We start from the raw sequence: 19128 nt of genomic DNA on the forward strand, positions 1-19128 counted from the left end.
AAAGACAAAACCTTTGTTTCTTTTCTAACAACCATTTTATATACTCAAAAGTAGAGTAGTTTAAATTGTGCAGAATGCTGACAATTTGTGAGCTATAGTAAAAGCATGCAGGCTCTTGATTAATGAAGCCATTCACACAGCAGAGAAGGATGAGTCCTTCGCTGATAAGACTCCAGGATGGGAGTGCGACTTGAGACATCTGTTTCAAGATTAAAGCTTTTGACTGATAAGACTACAGGGTGAGAAAAACAACAAACTTTGGAGACTCTGGAGCCTTTTGTTGCAGACTTTGTGATAAAAATAATGATGTTTTTAAGAATGTGAACCTCATGGCGTGTTGGAGCCAAGGAGAGGAGGGACTTGTCCTATAAATAATGGAGACTTTGTAAGCCTCAGGGCGCCTTTTCTTTAAGGGTGCCCGACTCTGCAGACTTGACTTGTTAATAAAACTTTGTTTTCCTGAATTTGTCTAGAGCGATTATTGAGAAGCGATTTTCGTTTCTAACACACCATATAGTGTTTGACTGTCTCTGGGTTACCTTTGGAGCCTGATGAATTTCTAATCCCTAGCTTTACCCTGACTCATTCAAGAGGTGCCTGGTTTTCCTGCCAATGGACCCAATGGTCAGGCTCTGCAGCAATTCTCTGCTTGATCCATGGACACATCATGTCCTTTATCTCCTTTAGCTATCCCTGGTGCGCCAAAACCACTGCTTCAAAGTCTTGATATTGTCATTATTACCTCTCCTGAAGCTTGGCTGGTGGATCTGGTTTTGTTTTCAATGCTCTCCCCCTCTCCATCTATCTCTCTATTTAGGTGCCACAAGGACAGGATTGTGGAACCTTCTGCCCGCGGCTCTGGCTGCAGCCCGGGGACAAAAGGGGGGGTGTGCGCCCGGGTGCAGCCGCTGTTCAGGGTCCGGACGCTCCCGTTGCCTGGCAACGCCCCAAACAACAACAGCAACAACACAAAATGGCCAAGTTCGTGGTGGCAGGTGGGTCGCAGGCAGCTCCGTGTGTGAAATTAATCAAAATATGTAACAAAACAAAATCCGCTGGAGCTGGGTTTATAGATTCAGTAATTTCCAGAAATAACAGCTTCAATCCGAGAGAGGGCATGGGGGTGGGGGTTAAGGGGCAAAGTAGCCAGTTAAAACATTGATCTTTTTTCCTTAAGTTTAGGAATGAAGTGTATTTTTTTAAAAAGAACTATAAATAAGTACAGCAAGTCCAAAGCAGGGTTTGCAGGAAAATCTGTGGGATTTTGACCCTTCCTCATTGCGCCTTCAATCCAGTTGCAACAACAGCAACAGGAAAGAAAAACAAAAGGGCATTTTTCTAAACGCGAAAAGGAAACTATGTGCATTCCCATTGAAAGCAGTGAGGGGATCTTGAAACCTCTCAGGCCCTCGTTATACTTTGGCCAGACAGGACCTTCAGCTGAGGTCTTTCTCCACTGCGGCCTGGATTATAATTGACATCTGGCCTCAGTCAATACCCCTGACCTGGGCATGGAATAATTCCAGAGAGGCTGGTATCCCGTCACCAAGTCACCCTTTATTTACACATGAGAAGTCATTGACACTGATCCAGCTCCCTCAGAGCCAGCTTTCAGAGCGAAAAGGATGTCAGACATTCTTGTTTTTATCTGTCACCCAGGGCTGCCTGTTTGGACCAGATTAACGTCCCCACTCAGGGAACTCAGATTCTGCAAGGTCCACCAGGCTGACCTCATCACAATCATTACACGTAGGGGGTGGTAGCAGGGGAGGTTAATGGGCGGCAAGGGTTTCTGTCCCGATTGCTCAACTAAGTGATCTTGACTGGGAATGAAGAGAATGAGCAAGAGAGTCGACACTTTACAATTTATATGAAACAATGGCAGGTGGAATAGCATACTAGAACCATTCACAGTCTCTCAGGATCCTGAGACAGTCTTTTAATTTTTGAAAAAGTTAGTTTAGTCCATGAAGTTTATGGGGGGGGTGGGAGGGGGGGAACAAGGAGTAAAGGAACATGTCAATAAATGGGAGGAAACTTGTGTCAAGCAAAAACACTATCATGGAACACTTGAGCTGAATTACTTATTTCCGTGCTTCAGATTCTACTGTTGAGTTGTAGATAGCGTTATAATTGGGGTTTATTTGCTCCCAAAGAGGATATAGTAAAAGGATAAATAACCCAAGTAAGTGTGTTTTTTCCTTAGTTGTTTAGGATATGTGCCAGATTTTGGATTAGTGGTGATGGAAGAGCACAGCAGTTCAGGCAGCATCCAAGGAGCAGCGAAATCGACGTTTCGGGCAAAAGCCCTTCATCAGGAATAAAGGCAGTGAGCCTGAAGCGTGGAGAGATAAGCTAGAAGAGGGTGGGGGTGGGGAGATAGTAGCATAGAGTACAATGGGTGAGTGGGGGAGGGAATGAAGGTGATAGGTCAGGGAGGAGAGGGTGGAGTGGATAGGTGGAAAAGGAGATAGGCAGGTAGGACAAGTCCGGACAAGTCATGGGGACAGTGCTGAGCTGGAAGTTTGGAACTAGGGTGAGGTGGGGAAGGGGAAATGAGGAAACTGTTGAAGTCCACATTGATGCCCTGGGGTTGAAGTGTTCCGAGGCGGAAGATGAGGCATTCTCCCTCCAGGCGTCTGGTGGTGAGGGAGCGGCGGTGAAGGAGGCCCAGGACCTCCATGTCCTCGGCAAAGTGGGAGGGGGAGTTGAAATGTTGTGCCACGGGGCAGTGTGGTTGATTGGTGCGGGTGTCCCGGAGATGTTCCCTAAAGCGCTCTGCTAGGAGGCGCCCAGTCTCCCCAATGTAGAGGAGACCGCTTCGGGAGCAACGGATACAATAAATGATATTAGTGGATGTGCAAGTAAAACTTTGATGGATGTGGAAGGCTCCTTTAGGGCCTTGGATAGAGGTGAGGGAGGAGGTGTGGGCGCAGGTTTTACAGTTCCTGCGGTGGCAGGGGAAAGTGCCAGGATGGGAGGGTGGGTTGTAGGGGGGCGTGGACCTGACCAGGTAGTCACGGAGGGAACAGTCTTTGCGGAAAGGGGTGGGGAGGGAAATATATCTCTGGTGGTGGGGTATTTTTGGAGGTGGCGGAAATGTCAGTGGATGATTTGGTTTATGCGAAGATTGGTAGGGTATGCGCCAGCCCAGTACAACAGGAAAATCATAGAATCCCTACAGTACAAATAGAGGCCATTTGGCTCATTGAGTCAGCACCAACCATCCGAAAAGCATCCCACCCAGACCAACCCCCCCAGCCTATCTCCTTAACTCTGCATTTCCCGTGGCTAATCCATCTAGCCTACGCATCCCTGGACATTACAAAGTAATTTAGCATGGCTAATCTACCTAATCTGTACATTTTTGGACTGTGGGAGAAAACCAGAGCACCCACACTGACAAAGGAAGAACATCCAAACCTCACACTGACAGTCACCCAAGCCTGGAATCAAACTTGGGTTTCTCGCTCTGTGAAGCAGTTTCTTTGTTTAGCCACTAGAGAGGGCAGGCACTGGTTTAATGTCTCTTCTGACACCTCCAGCCAGCACCTCCATCAGTGCAGCACTGTCTCCGTACTGCTTTGGAGTTCCATCAGAATCTATGCTTGCATCTCTAACTGTCTGATTATAAGGGAATAGTAATATTATTCAAAAATAGCAGATAGTTCAGCAATGATCCTGAGGTGACAGCCTTCCAGTGCCCGTGAAACTGTATTGCAGTAACTGTGACGCTGTCTTCAAGTTTAGGAAAGAAAAGTAGAGAGGATTATCACTTTTACAAGCTGGCCAAAAAGAAAGAAAGAAAGACTTGAATATTTTTTAGCATCTTTCACAAGCTCAAGATATCATGAAATGCTTAATAGCCCCACTTTCAAAATGTGGTCACTATGGGAAACGTGGCAGATAATTTTCCTTCCAAAGCTATACAATCGGAATAGAAAAAACCTTTGAAGTAGATGATGTAAGTGGATTCAAGGTACAACTTGATGGAATGATGGAGAGTGAAGGGTTTGAGGGTTAGTGGAGAGAAGATGGTAGGGAGGTTGATCTGTGAAAATAAACAGCTGCGTTGGACCAGTTGACTCTGTCTATCCTATAGTGATGTTCTTGCGGCAGTTTAAATGTTATATTTAAATATGTTATGTTTAAACTTTGTTATGTTTTGGTTTTTGCAGGTAAAGCAAACTGCAGTTATTATGCCAAGGCAGAACTATTGGCAGATTATCTTCAGAAAAACTTGCCAGATTTCCACGTCTTTAAAATTGTCCAATCACCTGACAATTGGCAGGTCAGTATTGTAGATTGGAATGCAGAAAAGCTGTTTCATTATTACTGAAAAAGAATAAATCAGCTGTATTTCACATAAGAAATTTGTGTTTCTTTGAATCTCATGGTTTATGGCATTCAATTGGTGTAATTTTTTTTTGCTGCCAGTTTTGGTACTGAACATAATGGATATACTCAAAAGGAGTAGGTGAGAATGAGGCTGTAGTGGATCCAAGATCCTGAAATTCTGAGTAATTCAGGCCCATGGGATGTACTAAAGCTTGGAGCAACTACCACCAAGGCACAGTGGGGAAAAACCACTGTCTGAGGTCTTTCTGCCGAAGTAAACTGGGGGTCTGTTCTGTTATTAGTTCCTCCTGGTACCTCAAATATATGTAAATATAATCCTGCACAAGTAAGAAATACCTTTGATTTTGTTTGTTGGATAGAATCAAACTCCAATGTTTATTTGTTTTCTTCATGTGCTACTGTGCAGCACATATACATGAATAAAGTATACTTTTGAAATAAAAATAATGTCCGCACTGGACCAAATAAGCAAAATTTGAGTTGAATGCCATTTGTAGTGCTTTAGCGGCCCAGCTGTCTTTAAAATAATTTAACAACATATAAAGGCAATTTTTCTTGGAAGGAGCCATAATTCAGCATTCTATCTTTTCTCTTTCATTCCAAGTTAGCATGGAATGATAAGATGAAACTCTTCTCTCTTTGCAAATTGTAAAGTCTCCTTTGTGTACCTTTGGTCTAAATTGCTATTAACTGTAAGAACTGTTCGTAAGTTTTCATAAAATTTCTTCAGAAAGCTACGGTAAGAAATGTCATCTTTGATCATTTCAGAGGGTACTTGTCTGAGTTTTGTAACAAACTACAAGCATGTAGAAATTGATATTCAAGAGGCTGAGGTTGATCAGATTTAATACCGTTCCATAAATTCTGATACTATATATTTTTTCTGATCTGTTATAGTAACAAACTTATCTGTTATAGTTGCAGTGTCACTCATTTATTTGGGCAGGTGTATCCACTTTATTTGTAAGTGCTTGCTGCAAGCTTTATATCATTACATCATTAACATACTATATGGCAGCAATGTGTATCTATAAGAATATGTGTGTACCAAGATAAGCTGTGATCTCTGTTCCAGTGAAAAACCAGCACACCTCCTTTTTGAAAGTGTACACAGTATCAACACTATCTCACCAACCAGCACATGCCAATGACTTGGGGTAAAGAAGAATTAGTCACTAGAGAAGTACAACTATCTATGAGCAGAAATAGCATATATGGCATTGTCCTTGAGAAAGAATCTTGGACACTTAAATATCCCACTTATGTCTCACTGAGCAGAAGTATATGAAGGTGGCGATTGTCAGGGAAAATTGTCAATGTTAATAATTCACAAGGATCCAAAGTACTTTGAGTTATTCTGAACTTTGTTGTTGGTATCACGATATTTATTAATATTTTAGCCATTAAGTTATTCTAATCACAAGACGATTTTCAAGCACAGGATAAGAACTAACTTGACCATATATACAATGTGGCTTTTGAGCATATTGGAAAACTGAAAGAAGACAACAAAGTGTTCAGTGACTTGTCTAGGCAGCCAAGAACAACCAGCTTCCCATTTTTCATTTTAGTGGCGGAATCCTCACCTTGCCTGGTTGTATTAACCCCTCAATGATAAGTCTTGGTTTGCATTGCACTATGACTTAATAGAATCATAGCTGTTGTAGCTGTACTGTGCCATTTGGAGGAGGTATCAATAGGAATGAAGAAAGCAGTTCACTGAAGCTTCCTCAGCACCGTCTCTCAAATCCACAAGTTCTTTTTTTCACTTTTTTTTTCCTTTTTGTCTGTACCCAGAAGTGCTATTACACACACCAGATTGGCTTTGCCCACCATCAAATTATGAGTCAACCCAAGAGTTCTTCCACCATGTAGCACATAGGTAGCAGTTGTTTAGTGTTAATTGATTATAAATTGCTTCTTAATTGAATCCAGTCAACAGATCTGTCCATAAGTTGTTACAGAAATTAATTCAGAAAGCTAACAAGCTAACAAGTATTGATGCTTTTTGATATTACTTTATGCAATAGGTCCTCAATGAAAATTATGTTGGATTCCTTGAAAACTGCAATTTTAGGTCGAGCAATTTTAAGTGAATCAGATTTTCCATACAATTCCAAAATAAAAGCTATGGTTAGGTTCTGTAAAGATTATATTGTCTCAGTTGAAATACCTAACATTGCTAAATTCCTATATTACTAATTGAAATAGCCTTCACAATAATATAGGGAGGTTGCAATTATGTGAAGGGTCAGTGCCTAGCAGAGGACATGAGCTGAAGGCCCCTATCCTTAGTTGAGGTCAGGGCACTGTAGGCTGGACCAGTTTTCAGGCAAGAACTCAAAGAAGAATCTTTTTAATAGTTTGCATTGTCTTAACTACAAATGTTTGTGTTTGACTTTGTGAATCAAGAAAGCAGATAACGTCCGTGTCTTCATGCTTCTCTCTCTCTGACTCTCTCTAGTCATGGCTTCAAGCATTATGTAAAAAAAATGGCTGGGTGCATCAAAAATCCCCGATAATATGGCGAGAACTTGTGGACCGTGGAGGAAAGGGATTACTGTTGGGCGGATTCAATGACTTTATGGAGTATGCACAGGTAGAATTTATAAAACACCCCATATTCTGATTCCCGAAGTTCCATTTGGAAGTTGAACATGGAACATAAGAATACATTAATATCATCGTATAAGTTGTATTATGAAATCAGAGAAAATGTGCCCATTAAAGTCTCTCACTGGTACATGCTAGTGTTTATTCTCCACATAAGCTTCCTCCCATCTTAGTTCATGTAACTTGATCAACATATCCTTCTATTCCTTTCTCTCCCATTTACTTAACCAGCTTTCACTTAAGTACATCTATGCTGTACTCTTCAACCGGTCCATGTAGCAACAAATTCCACATTCTCACCACGTTGAGGAAAGATGTTTCTGCTGGATTTTTTATTTGGTACAATAGTGATTGCCTTACAATTAGTGCCTGTCATTCTGGATACCCCAACAATTGGAAATGCCCACTCTTTAATGCTCTCCTTTCAGACTCCTTCACTATTTAAAGATCTCTATTCCCAAGTCACCTCTCAGTCTCTTGCTTTTTTGGAGGAAAGAGCCACCAGCTGTTCAGTGTTGTATAAGGTTGATATAATTTTAGATAAATTCTGAGGAGATTAATGTTCACATTAATGTCACACAGTCTGTAAGTGGAGACAAAGCAATCTACTCCAGCTTTTGAATAAAGCAGGGTTATCTGTGCCTGCTCACCAAGGTCTTAGAAAATATGCTGGCCAAATGTGTTTGTACTTATTGCTATCATACAGTAAATCTTCCTATATGAGAACAATGCCTCCACAGTAGATACTCAATAGTGGTGTATCCTCTAATCACTAGATAGGTCCAAGACTCGGGAAAGGTAAATGAGGATTGGTGGCAGCAAATTCACTGAACTAACCCTAACCCAGTAACACATGTAGGTAGAGGAGGCAGATATCCCAATGTACCTTGAATGGTCATCTGGGAACATACCAAATTCAGTATTTCCTAGTTGTTATGGCCTGTCAGTTCCAGCTACATCTCTGTAAGTCCTTTTTGCACTTTCTCCAGTGCAGTGTATTGAACTATTATTCTATTCTAAATGTGGTATGTGAAGGTTCTCTATAAAATCTACATAACTTCCTCTGCTTTCAAGTTATATTCTAAAATGTCTGTGCATTTTTAAAAAATCAACTTACTATCCTGTGTTACTACTTTTGGTGATTTGTAACTCAATTCTATTTGGAACTTGTTGGCCATTCCCACACCCGTTATACAAATTTGTTAACATTTCTGTTGTATTTTGTTGCAGTCAACCTGGTTGCAGTCAACTTTATCCACAACTTTGGAATAATCTACAAATTTTGATATTGGGGGTACTTCACCTTCGCAAATTTAAATTATTGAAGTAAAGAATGAACATCAGTAGTCCCAGCAATGATCTTATGGAACACCGTTTCCCACCTTCTGCCAGTCTGAATAGCCACTTTCTCTGCTTACTGTTCTTTTAGTGTGATTGTTAACCATTCTGCTACTCAGCTCTGATTCCACAGGCTTTAACTTTAATCATGAGTCTACCATGTAGGGTCTAGAGAAAGTCCACATATATCCACTATATTACCCTTGTTCACTCTTCCTGCTACTTCTTCAAAGAAACTGGCATAGTTAATAATTTTAAAATTACATCTTGATTATTCTTTTTTCATTTTTGGTTACTAGTACATCTTTATAAACGTATCTGACTTGCTGTGTAGGATTAAAGACACATCAACTAATCAATTTTAACCAACCATGATCTCACTGAATGGCAGAACAAGATTGAGAGGCTGAATGATACCTACTCCTGTTCTTGCGTTTCTAACCAAGGAGTTCTTAATGCCCTAGTGTACAATCTCCAGTAATGGATTGCTTAATGTTTTCTCATGACATTCCTTGGTAGGCCAGAAAAGATTTATAGAAAGACTTTCGCTTATATAGTGTCTCTCACATCATGAGAGCATCCAAGTAACTTTACAATGTTACTTTTGAACAGCAATGTCTTCTTTAATGTGATAAATATAAAAGTTAATAGGCACAGACCCACAAACAGTGATAGAATCCCTGCAGCATGGAAGCAGGCCATTGACTCCACACCAACCCTCTAAAGAGCAGCCAACCCATCCCCTGCATTTACCATGCCTAACCCACCTATCTTGTACACCAAAGGGTAATTTAGCATGGCCAGTCTAGCTGACCTACACATCTTTGCACTAGGGAAGGAAACAGGCAGAATGTGCAAACTCCACTCAGACAGTTGCCCAAGGGCAGGATTGAACCCAGTCCCTGGTGCTGTGAGATAGCAATGCTAACCTCTAAGCCACCATGACATGCTGTGGTGATGTGATAATGACCAGATAAACTTTTAGTGACAAAAACAAAACTTTCTGGAGAAGTTCAGCAGGTGGCAGCATCAGAGGAGAGAAAACATAGTTAGCGTTTTGAGTCCAGTGAGCCACCTTCAGAACTGATAGCATTTAGGATAGACATGTTTATGTTGGGGGGAGGAGGAGAGTTGAGACAGTCCAAAGGGATTAGAGAATAGTTGGAGACAGAGTCCAGAGAGAGAGAAAAAATGGGCAGTCAAAGAGATGGTTGATAGTAAGCCAGGAAGGAAGAAACGCTAGACAGATGATAATGGGAACTACGAAAATGGGTTGGCTGTACTGAAAGCAACCTCTGCCATGACAGAGCCTGGAGTATCGGGTGGGTAAAAGATATGGAAGGAGATGTTCAGATTCTAAAATTATTGAACTCGATATTGAAGGCTGCTTCCCAATAGGAAGATGAGGTGATACTCTTCCAGCTTTCTCTGAGGCTTGCTTGAACATTGCAGCAGGCCTGAGACAGAAATATTGGCATGGGACCATGGTGGTTTGTTGAAGTGGCAGGCAGTTGGAAACTTGGGGTCATTTTTTACGGATGGAACTTAGATTTTCCGCAAAGTGGTCACTCAGTCTGAGTGTCATCTGCCCAGTGTACAGGACACCTCATTGTGAGCAGCAAATGCAGTAGACTAGATTCAGTGAAGTGCAGGTAAACCTTTTAGTAATGTTGATTGAGGGACAAAGATTGGTCAAAGCGCTGAGTCATTCTCATGCGTGTCTCAAGGTCCTTTGATTTGAGAGGAAAATGGGGGCTCGGTTTAAAATTTTATCCAAAGTGTGGCATCTCTTGTCAATGCACTTTTCCCTCACTACTGCAATGTGTGTGTTAGCTGAGATTTTGTCATGAAAGATTTGGAATGGAATTTGAACTATACCCCATTGAGACAAGCTGGATGCATTTTATTCTGAAGCAGTAATGGCATTAGACCCCAGGAATTCAGTTTGCAGGACAAAACTATCAGTAAGAAATACATTTTGTGATTTGACAAGCAGGGTGAAAAATAGGCAAACATATTATTCCTACAGAGAAACTTGTGTAAGGCAATTGTTTTACTTGTGTGCTTGTTTTAACTTTAGGGTTATTATGGCTTTACTTCTGATATGATGACTACACTCATGCTCAAGATTGCAAAGGAGAACATGAAGACTAATGAAAAAGAGCAGGAAGAAGAAGCAATTCACAGGATTCAGAAAAAAGCAATGGCAATCTGGATTAGCGGGTATGTATTTATTTTCTCTCTTGGTCATCACTAGTAATCTATTTCTGTAATCTTCTTCAACACATCTCTCTCCTAATTGATCATTGAACACTTTTTATGTTTACGAGTGTTGGCTTCTCTATGTGCACTTTAGTTTTTGAGTGAGCCCAAACTTCTAATCACCATAATTTGTATCAATATTATTTATTCAAGAACTGATACGTCTCAGCCAATTTCAAGCCCTGTTTATTAAACAAATTCTTAATTTGTCAGAAGAAAATTAGCAAATGCATGGTAGACTCATTGCAGCAGTATTTTCCTCACACTTGTGATGTTTTGCAAATGCTAAAGAATAATATAGGCACTGAATGTAAACAGAAAGTGGTCAGTTGGGAAAGACACTGATAATTTTTTATTTTAATCTGAACTTTCAAACTTTGCTCCTGTATTACTTTCTCCAATTCCTAATGTAATCCTTCAGTAATCTTCTGGCCACTAGATTTAAAGCAGCATTAATGATATTCTGGAGTTTGTAGGTCATTGTTGTTTATGAGAAACTTCACTGTCTGGAACTGCAAAACCTATATTACAAAAGGGGGGTCCATTTTAGAATGACCATTTGGTGATAGGATTGGAATGATGTTGATATTGTGATGCTATGTTTGGGCTTGTATCTTGTTTTCAAGATTAGATTTTAAAATCCATCAAAATACTCCCATAGCTGCTATCTCTTCTAGCTTCTTACATAGCAGATGATTCATGGATGACTGCTTGTTCGCCTATCCAATGTGTTGCCCAAGAGCCTATTGTCATGTGTCTGACCACATAGTTAGTGTGGGTGCGCCTAACCTTATGTTCGCTCAGGTATAGAAGAAAATGGCTGATTAAAGTCAAGGACTTGCTAGGACAAGCAGACAAAGTTATTTCATCGGGCAGGATAATCCAGAACAAGAGTCCATAAAATGTTTTGGCAAATTGGACCAGCAAGTACAATGTTATTATTTATCATGAGGGGGAATCAAGTAGGGGGATTATTCTTCAGTTGTACCAAGCATTGGTGAGACCGCATCTGAGTTCAGCATTGGTCAACTTATTTCAAGAAGAATGTAAATATGCTGAGGGCAGTTCAGGGAAGGTTTAGTGGACTAATACCTGGAATGGGCAGGTTGTTTTATGAGGAAAATTTAGACAGGTTAGGCTTGTATCCACTTGAAGTTAGAACAGTGAGAGATGACTTGATTGAAACTTATAAACTCCTGAAGGGTCTTGGCAAGGTAGATGTGGAAAGGATCTTTCCCCTTATGGGAGAATCTATGGGTCACTGTTTAAAAATTAGCAGTCACCCATTTGTAACAAGGATTAGGTAAAATTATTTTCTCTTAGAACATCGTGAGTTTTGGAACTCTCACCCTGAAATGATGTGGAAGAAGAGTTTTAAAGACAGAGATAGATAAATTCTTAATACGTAAGGGGTTTAAAAAGGTTATCAGGGATTGGGTGAAATGTAGATTTGAGGTTATAATTAGATCAGCCATGGTCTTATTGAATGGCAGAGCAAGCTTGAGGGGCTGAATGGCTTATTCCTGTTCCTGATTTGCATGTAAACAAACCTTAAAATTAGAGCTCGCCCATGCAGGGATTGTGCCAAGTATCATTTCTTCATATAGTGAAATTTGAAACTCTTTCCCCCCCAAAAAAGCTGGACGTCAGTTGAAAATTTCAAAGCTGAGAATGATAGATTTTGATAGGTAAGGGTTAAGCAACCGAGACAGCTAAATGGGATTCAGGTTTCAGTCATTGTGTAATTAAATTGTGGAACAGGCTGTCGAAGAAGAATGGCTTCCTATGTTTGAAGAAGTTATTGTCAAGTGATCAAGAGCAATGACCCTGGCTGAACTCCCCTCACCTAATCCCCAAACCTTTCACCAAGCTCTCCTTCCCAGTCTGGGAACATTGAAGGCATTTGCATTGTTCCTTCGGTTGCTTCCTACAGAGATTAGTTAATCTAGGGGTCAAAACTCTACCCTACATAATATAGGCAGCTCAATACCACACAAATAAAGGAGACTTAGCCATTGCTAAAGAAGCTGACCACAAAACCTGGTTTCCAGAAGCTTCAGTCAGTTTATTACATGCAGAACAAGTACTTTTCCAGCAAAAGTAGCAATAGTTCTCAATACTTTGTTTAAATAATATGTGACACATGGCTATGGAAAGTGTTGGGCATAGACTACTCATTGCATAGATTTTACACAGTTGAGTCCTTTCATAGTCCTTAGTCTCTCCTGTGCCCACTGGACCACTAACGTGTATCAAGCCTTGTACAGTTACTGCCGACATAAGTGTTTGGTGTATTGAAAGGATTTGCTGGTATTGTACACGTTGGGCAAAGTTGTGAAAATACCTTCCTTGACCATCAAATCCTGAAGTGGGACTTGAACCTGAACCATCTTAGAGACAAAGCTGAAAATATGTTGCTGGAAAAGTGCAGCAGGTCAGGCAGCATCCAAGGAACAGGAGAATCGACGTTTCGGGCATAAGCCCTTTTTCAGGAATGAGGAAAAAGTCTTGGAGACAAGAATGCTATTCTCTGCTCTCCAAGAGCTCCTTCCATCCATAGTACTTACTTGTAAATGTAATCATGCAGCTCTTCTATTTTAAGATCTATAAAATCACTGATGGAAATAATCAGTGGACAATGAAAGATCATTTACTAGTTCACTTACATGATTTGCTTTATATTTTAGAGCATTGTGTCCAGCGTGTACTAATCTGATCCCTACCTTGCTAAATGGAGAGGTGTTTGGTCACAGCAAAGAGGTCAGCATACATCTGCTGCACATTGATGGGTCTCTGACCATTTTACAAGGCTTACAAATGGAGATTGAAGACATGGCCTGGCCTCTAGTTCACAAAGTAACGGTGCAAAATAGCCTGAGAAAGGCTTTCATGGATGCCGAGGTCATCATTCTTCTTGACGATCTTATGCCAGAGAAGGGTCAATCAATTGAAGACTGTTACAGAGAAATGGGCGGTGTCTACCAAGAAATTGCAATTAAGATTGACACCTTTGCAAAACCCAATGTCCGTGTGATTGTGGCTGGTAATTATATCTTGAATTTGAAAACATACCTCCTTATGGATAGTGCGTACGCTATTGATCACTGTAACTTTGTAGCAGTGTCAACTCAGTTGGAAGGAGAAGTTAAAGCACTGCTAGCCAGGAAGTTGAATGTGAGTCCACTTGGTGAGTATATTTTAGACTTTGTCATCTCTTTTAAATCTCTCTGCCTCCTCTTACAGATGCATAGCTCCATAGAGTTTTAACCATGGCTGGCAACATATTCCTCAATTAGTCAAATAAAGAGTTGGAGTCCCACTGTATTAACTTATGGAATTGAAATAGCTCATCCATGACTTCTGCACATGTGAACAATTAGGGCATCAGTCACATTTTTCAAATATTCTACCTCTGTGTAACAGATTTTGGAGCATTACTGTTGTATATATGATTGTTTACAATATAACAGACTGTCCATCAAAGTGCTAGTAAATCCCCATTATGGGTGGAATTTAATGTCCTCCCAAAACAAATCTAGAGGCAGGAGTGCATCGGTTGGGGTTTTGATTCTACCGCAGTAAATCAAGACCATGAGACCCAAGGATACCCTCATTGCCTTGCTGCCAGTTGAAGTCTTTCAATTAATGCAATAGGTGGTTGCATTTCATTTACATGTTCTCATTGTCTGCCAGCATCAGACATGGTTCACTGAAAGCAATCTGCCCCATCATTTGCTGCCAAACCCTTTCCCCACCATGGCTTGGTAGCCATTACAGATGTGTAAAAATGAGGACTGCAGATTCTGGAAACCAGAGTCTAGATAGAGTGGAAAAAGTGAGGACTGCAGATGCTGGAGATCAGAGCTGAAAATGTGTTGCTGGAAAAGCGCAGCAGGTCAGGCGGCATCCAAGGAACAGGAGAATCGACGTTTCAGGCATGAGCCCTTCTTCAGGAACACATTTTCAGCTCTAGATTAGAGTGGTGCTGGAAAACCCTATTATCCTGTATATAAAACATGTATTACTCTCGATCTCCATAATTTATGATTTGGAGATACTGGTGTTGGACTGGGGTGTACAAAGTTAAAAATCACACAATGCCAGGCCATTGTCCAACAGGACATGTTTAATTGGAAGCACAAGCTTTCAGAGCACTGCTCCTTCATCAGGTGGATGTGGAGGATACAATTGTAAGACACAGAATTTATAACAAAAGCTTACAGTGTGATGTAACTGAAATTATACATTGAAAAATACCTTGATTGTTTGTTAAGTCTCTCATCTGTTAGAATTACCATGTTTAACTTCTTTCATATGTAAATCACAAAATGTTTTTAAAAGTTACATTCTCAGGTTAACTGTAACAATTGGTGTCAGCTCAGATAATGTGTTGAAGTTGTTTGCCAGTTCCGATGTGCCACAGCAAGGAACCGTAATGATCTCCTCAGGAGGCAGACACGTGCGGCAATCTTTTGTTGTCCAGTACTTCTCAGGAGCTGAAAAACTATGCCATGTTCTTCGCAGCCTGCAACACATTATCAATGAGGATGAGCACCTCACCAAGACCTTCCCCACACCTCCACTGCTCGCCTTTAAACAACCGCCAAACCTCAAACAGGTCATTGTTCGTAGCAAACTGCCTGGCTCTCAGGACAACTCCATACATCCCTGTCATGGTAGGCACTGTAAGACATGTCACAGTGTGGACGCGGATACCACCATTACACGTGGGGACACCTCCCACCATGTACATGGCAAGTACTCATGCGACTCAGCCAACGTTGTCTATCTCATACGCTGCAGGCAAGAATGCCCTGAGGCATGGTACATTGGTGAAACCAAGCAGAGGCTATGGCAACGGATGAACGGGCACCGTACAACAATCAATAGACAGGAGTGTTCCCTCCCAGTTGGAGAACACTTCAGCGGTCCAGGACTTTCAACCTCGGACCTTCAGGTGACCAACCTCCAAGGCAGACTTCGGGACAGGCAGCAGCGAAAAGTGGCCGAGCAGAGGTTGATAGCTAAGTTCCGTACACATAGGGAGGGCCTCAACTGGGACCTTGGGTTCATGTCACATTACAGGTGACCCCATTGCATTATACACACACACACAGACACTCCTACACACATACACACACACATTCCTGTACACAGACGTGCACACAGACACTCACACACACTCCCACACTCGCAAATGCACCCTCTCACAGATTTAGACCCCTTTGCACTCACAGACACACACATAGACACCGTCTCTCTCAGACACCCACAACACCCCAGCCCGCATGCGCACTCATACACACACACACACCAACCAAACCCACATGCACACATACACATATATATTTGTGGGGTGAATTTCTACTCGCAGAGTTACAATATACTTTGCTCAAAAACTGCATGAATCCATATAACACTCTGTTAACTCATTTTTTAGATTAGAATCAGTCTAAACATTATGACACAGACAACAGCACACAGGGGGCGAACACCTTCAACACATTATCTGGGCTGACACCAATTGTTAAAGTTAATCTGAGAATGTAACTTTTAAAAAAGTTTTGTGATTTACATATGAAAGAAGTGAAACTAACATGGTCATTCTAACAGATGAGAGACTTAACAAACAATCAAGGTATTTTTCAATGTATAATTTCAGTTACATCACACTGTAAACTTTTGTTATAAATTCTGTGTCTTACAATTGTGTCCTCCACAACCACCTGATGAAGGAGCAGTGCTCTGAAAGCCAGTGCTTCTAACTAAACACGTTGGACTATAACCTGGTGTTGTGTGATTTTTAACCCCATAATTTATGCATCCCTTAGGACAGACTGACAACTTTTTATGTTGCCTTAAAAAAATCTCCAGAGCTGTTTTTACTCTTTCTAGAGCATCATAACCCATCTGCCATAACAACATTCACTGCTGCATCACAATTACATGCAATGCACTGGAAAATTTGTTATGGGGGGAAAAAAAAAGCTGCAGGTATGCCAGAAAAAGACATGCATGGCTAAGGGCAATAGGATTCTCGTAACAACATCTTTTAATGAAGGAAATGAGCAGAGTCAGAGGAGATGTTGCTCAACAATCCAGAGGGGTATATTGGTGGTGGGGAATGACTGTTTGAAACATCCTGTTGTCGTGGAGGTATGGGGGATGTGGCAGTCAAATTCTCTAAGTAGTCTTTGCTTCGTCTTTTATTACCCTGTATAAAATACAATCAAAGTTCTTCACTATCCTCAAAGTATCACCCACCAAGTTCTGTAACCAAAACAAAAGGGACTGCAAATGCTGAAAATCAGAAACACAATCAGAAAATGCAGGAAAGACTTATCAAATCTGGCAGCATGTGTGGAGAGAGAGCAGAGTTAACGTTTTGGGTCTAGTAACCCTTGTTCAGAACAGTACAAGTTCTCCAAAATGCATACTCTCACATACTTCATGCCTTGTATTATCCCCTATATGATATATTTAACTGTTATTGTGCATAGTTCCATAGTTCTCTGTGTAAGCAATCTGTATCCAACATCACTCTTACTTCTGACTTCCTGATTTTAATGGTGCAAATGACACTAATTGAATGCTCAAGCATGCTTTGATCTGACTGCCACATCTTTAAAGTTAATTTTTGACAAAAGATGTATTGGGGTTAGGGCAGAAAGAATGTGCCATTATATTTTGCAATGATGCTCAAACAGGATGCAGAGGGTAATTAAGATTCAGACCATTGCATTGTTTACTTCTGATCAAGAGTGTATGTAGTGGGCGGCACGGTGGCACAGTGGTTAGCACTGCTGCCTCACAGCGCCAGAGACCCGGGTTCAATTCCTGCCTCAAGCGACTGACTGTGTGGAGTTTGCACGTTCTCCCCGTGTCTGCATGGGTTTCCTCCGGGTGCTCCGGTTTCCTCCCACAGTCCAAAGATGTGCAGGTCAGGTGAATTGGCCATGCTAAATTGCCCGTAGTGTTAGGTAAGGGGTAAATGTAGGGGTATGGGTGGGTTGCGCTTCGGCGGGGCGGTGTGGACTTGTTGGGCCGAAGGGCCTGTTTCCACACTGTAAGTAATCTAATCTAATGTAAGTAATCTAATCTAAACAAATTACAGCTGGAACAGTAGGAACCAGTGCATATGTAACTCAAAACAATACAAATTATAAGTAATATTTTAACCAGTTCACTGTTTATGATTGAATAAGTGCCAGTTGCCTGTCTAGGAAAATGTTATAAATTGGAATCTGATTAAGAGTTTTGATGGTTTATGTACAGAGTAATAGATATCTGAGAGGGAGTTACAGACTGGAATCAATCAAGCAATTTAAATGACTTATGTATCTAATAACTGACATCTTGGAATTAGTAACAGGCTGAAATCTAATTAAGGGGTTCTGATAATGTATAGAGCAATGAGATTTGACAGTGAGCCACATTTAGGAAACCAATCAGAGGATTCATATGGTTTATACATAAAATGATGTAACCTTAGAGTGAGTTGGGAGGAATCAATTTAATAAAGAGTTTGGATGACGTGAGAAGTAAGTTCAAGATATTTATAACCACCAGATTAGATAACAGTCTAAGCTCATCCCTGATCTTTTTATTTGGATTCTGATTGTATATGATAGTTTTATTAAATTTGGGGTTTGTTTTGCTTGCAGCAGTGGCTGTTGGGAGAAGTGCCATTTTTGGCTGTAATGCATCAGCACAGAATAATGGATCTACTAGAACAGGAATATTCACACTTCAGCCCATGAGTCATCTGTGGCCCATGAGCGCATATCAGTTCTGTTTCTAATTTACTTCTTACTTAAGATTTTTCATGTTGGATTTTCATGGGTCTGATCTTTGGAAATGGCTGCCAGTGCTTTTGTCTCTGTGGTGATTAAGTCTTAAATTGGATGAAAGAAGTGCTGTTATATAGCACCTTTCATGGCATCCAAAATCATTTGATGAAGAACCAATAAAGTATAGTAAATTATTAAACAGTTATAATGTAGAAGCCATAGTAGTTAACTTACACACTGCAGGCTCTCTCAACAGCAATGAGATAAATCCCATTTGGGATAAATATTAGTCAGGCTAGTGAGGAGAAATCCCCATCTCTTCTGTAAAGAGTGCTTAGGATTCTTTTATGTCCATCTGAGAAGGTAGTCAAGGCTGTGATTTAACGTTGCTCCCAAAAGAAAATCCTTTGACATGAGTACTCCAATTGTGGCAAGTGTCTGACTGGAATTGGTGCTCATGTGTCTTATATGCAGTCAACTGAATCACGGTTGACAATGACTCCAGTTGTTATTAGCCCAACTCTTGTGGCACAGTGTATCCCTACCCCTGAGCCAGGAATCATAGAATAGGAGACCCAGGTTAAAATCCTGTCTATGTTTTAGGTGAAATAACATCTCTGACCAGCCTGATTAGAAAATATCTAGTTGTGACCAACCATAGTTCAAATATATGCAAATTGGCAAGAGCATTAATTTATCTTACAAGGACTGATTTGCCCCAACCCATTCACTAACAGGAGCAAACCAGTTGAAGTATGCAGTATGC

The 19128-nt window shown here is 40.9% G+C and overlaps 1 protein-coding gene and 1 pseudogene across 3 annotated transcripts in view; both read left to right on the plus strand.

Moving 5' to 3' along the window:
- Positions 1 to 895: 895 nt before the first annotated feature.
- The window catches only part of mdh1b (malate dehydrogenase 1B, NAD (soluble)), a 42129-nt gene continuing 23896 nt past the window's right edge, over positions 896 to 19128 (plus strand). For 2 of the 3 annotated variants that reach the window (XM_043693270.2, XM_043693271.2), the window contains exons 1-5: positions 896 to 995; positions 4179 to 4291; positions 6824 to 6958; positions 10391 to 10533; positions 13260 to 13759. In XM_043693270.2, the coding sequence (XP_043549205.1) occupies positions 974 to 995; positions 4179 to 4291; positions 6824 to 6958; positions 10391 to 10533; positions 13260 to 13759 (913 nt within the window). In that variant the 5' untranslated portion in view covers positions 896 to 973. The remainder of the gene's footprint in view (positions 996 to 4178; positions 4292 to 6823; positions 6959 to 10390; positions 10534 to 13259; positions 13760 to 19128) is intronic. The other variant, XM_087988868.1, reaches the window with a different exon arrangement.
- LOC148149582 (uncharacterized) lies at positions 13842 to 15661 on the plus strand (annotated as a pseudogene).

The sequence above is a fragment of the Chiloscyllium plagiosum genome, unplaced genomic scaffold (assembly GCF_037043375.1).
Source record: "Chiloscyllium plagiosum isolate Xiang-an unplaced genomic scaffold, Cpla_swu_hap1 HiC_scaffold_7, whole genome shotgun sequence".
Classification (NCBI taxonomy): domain Eukaryota; kingdom Metazoa; phylum Chordata; class Chondrichthyes; order Orectolobiformes; family Hemiscylliidae; genus Chiloscyllium; species Chiloscyllium plagiosum.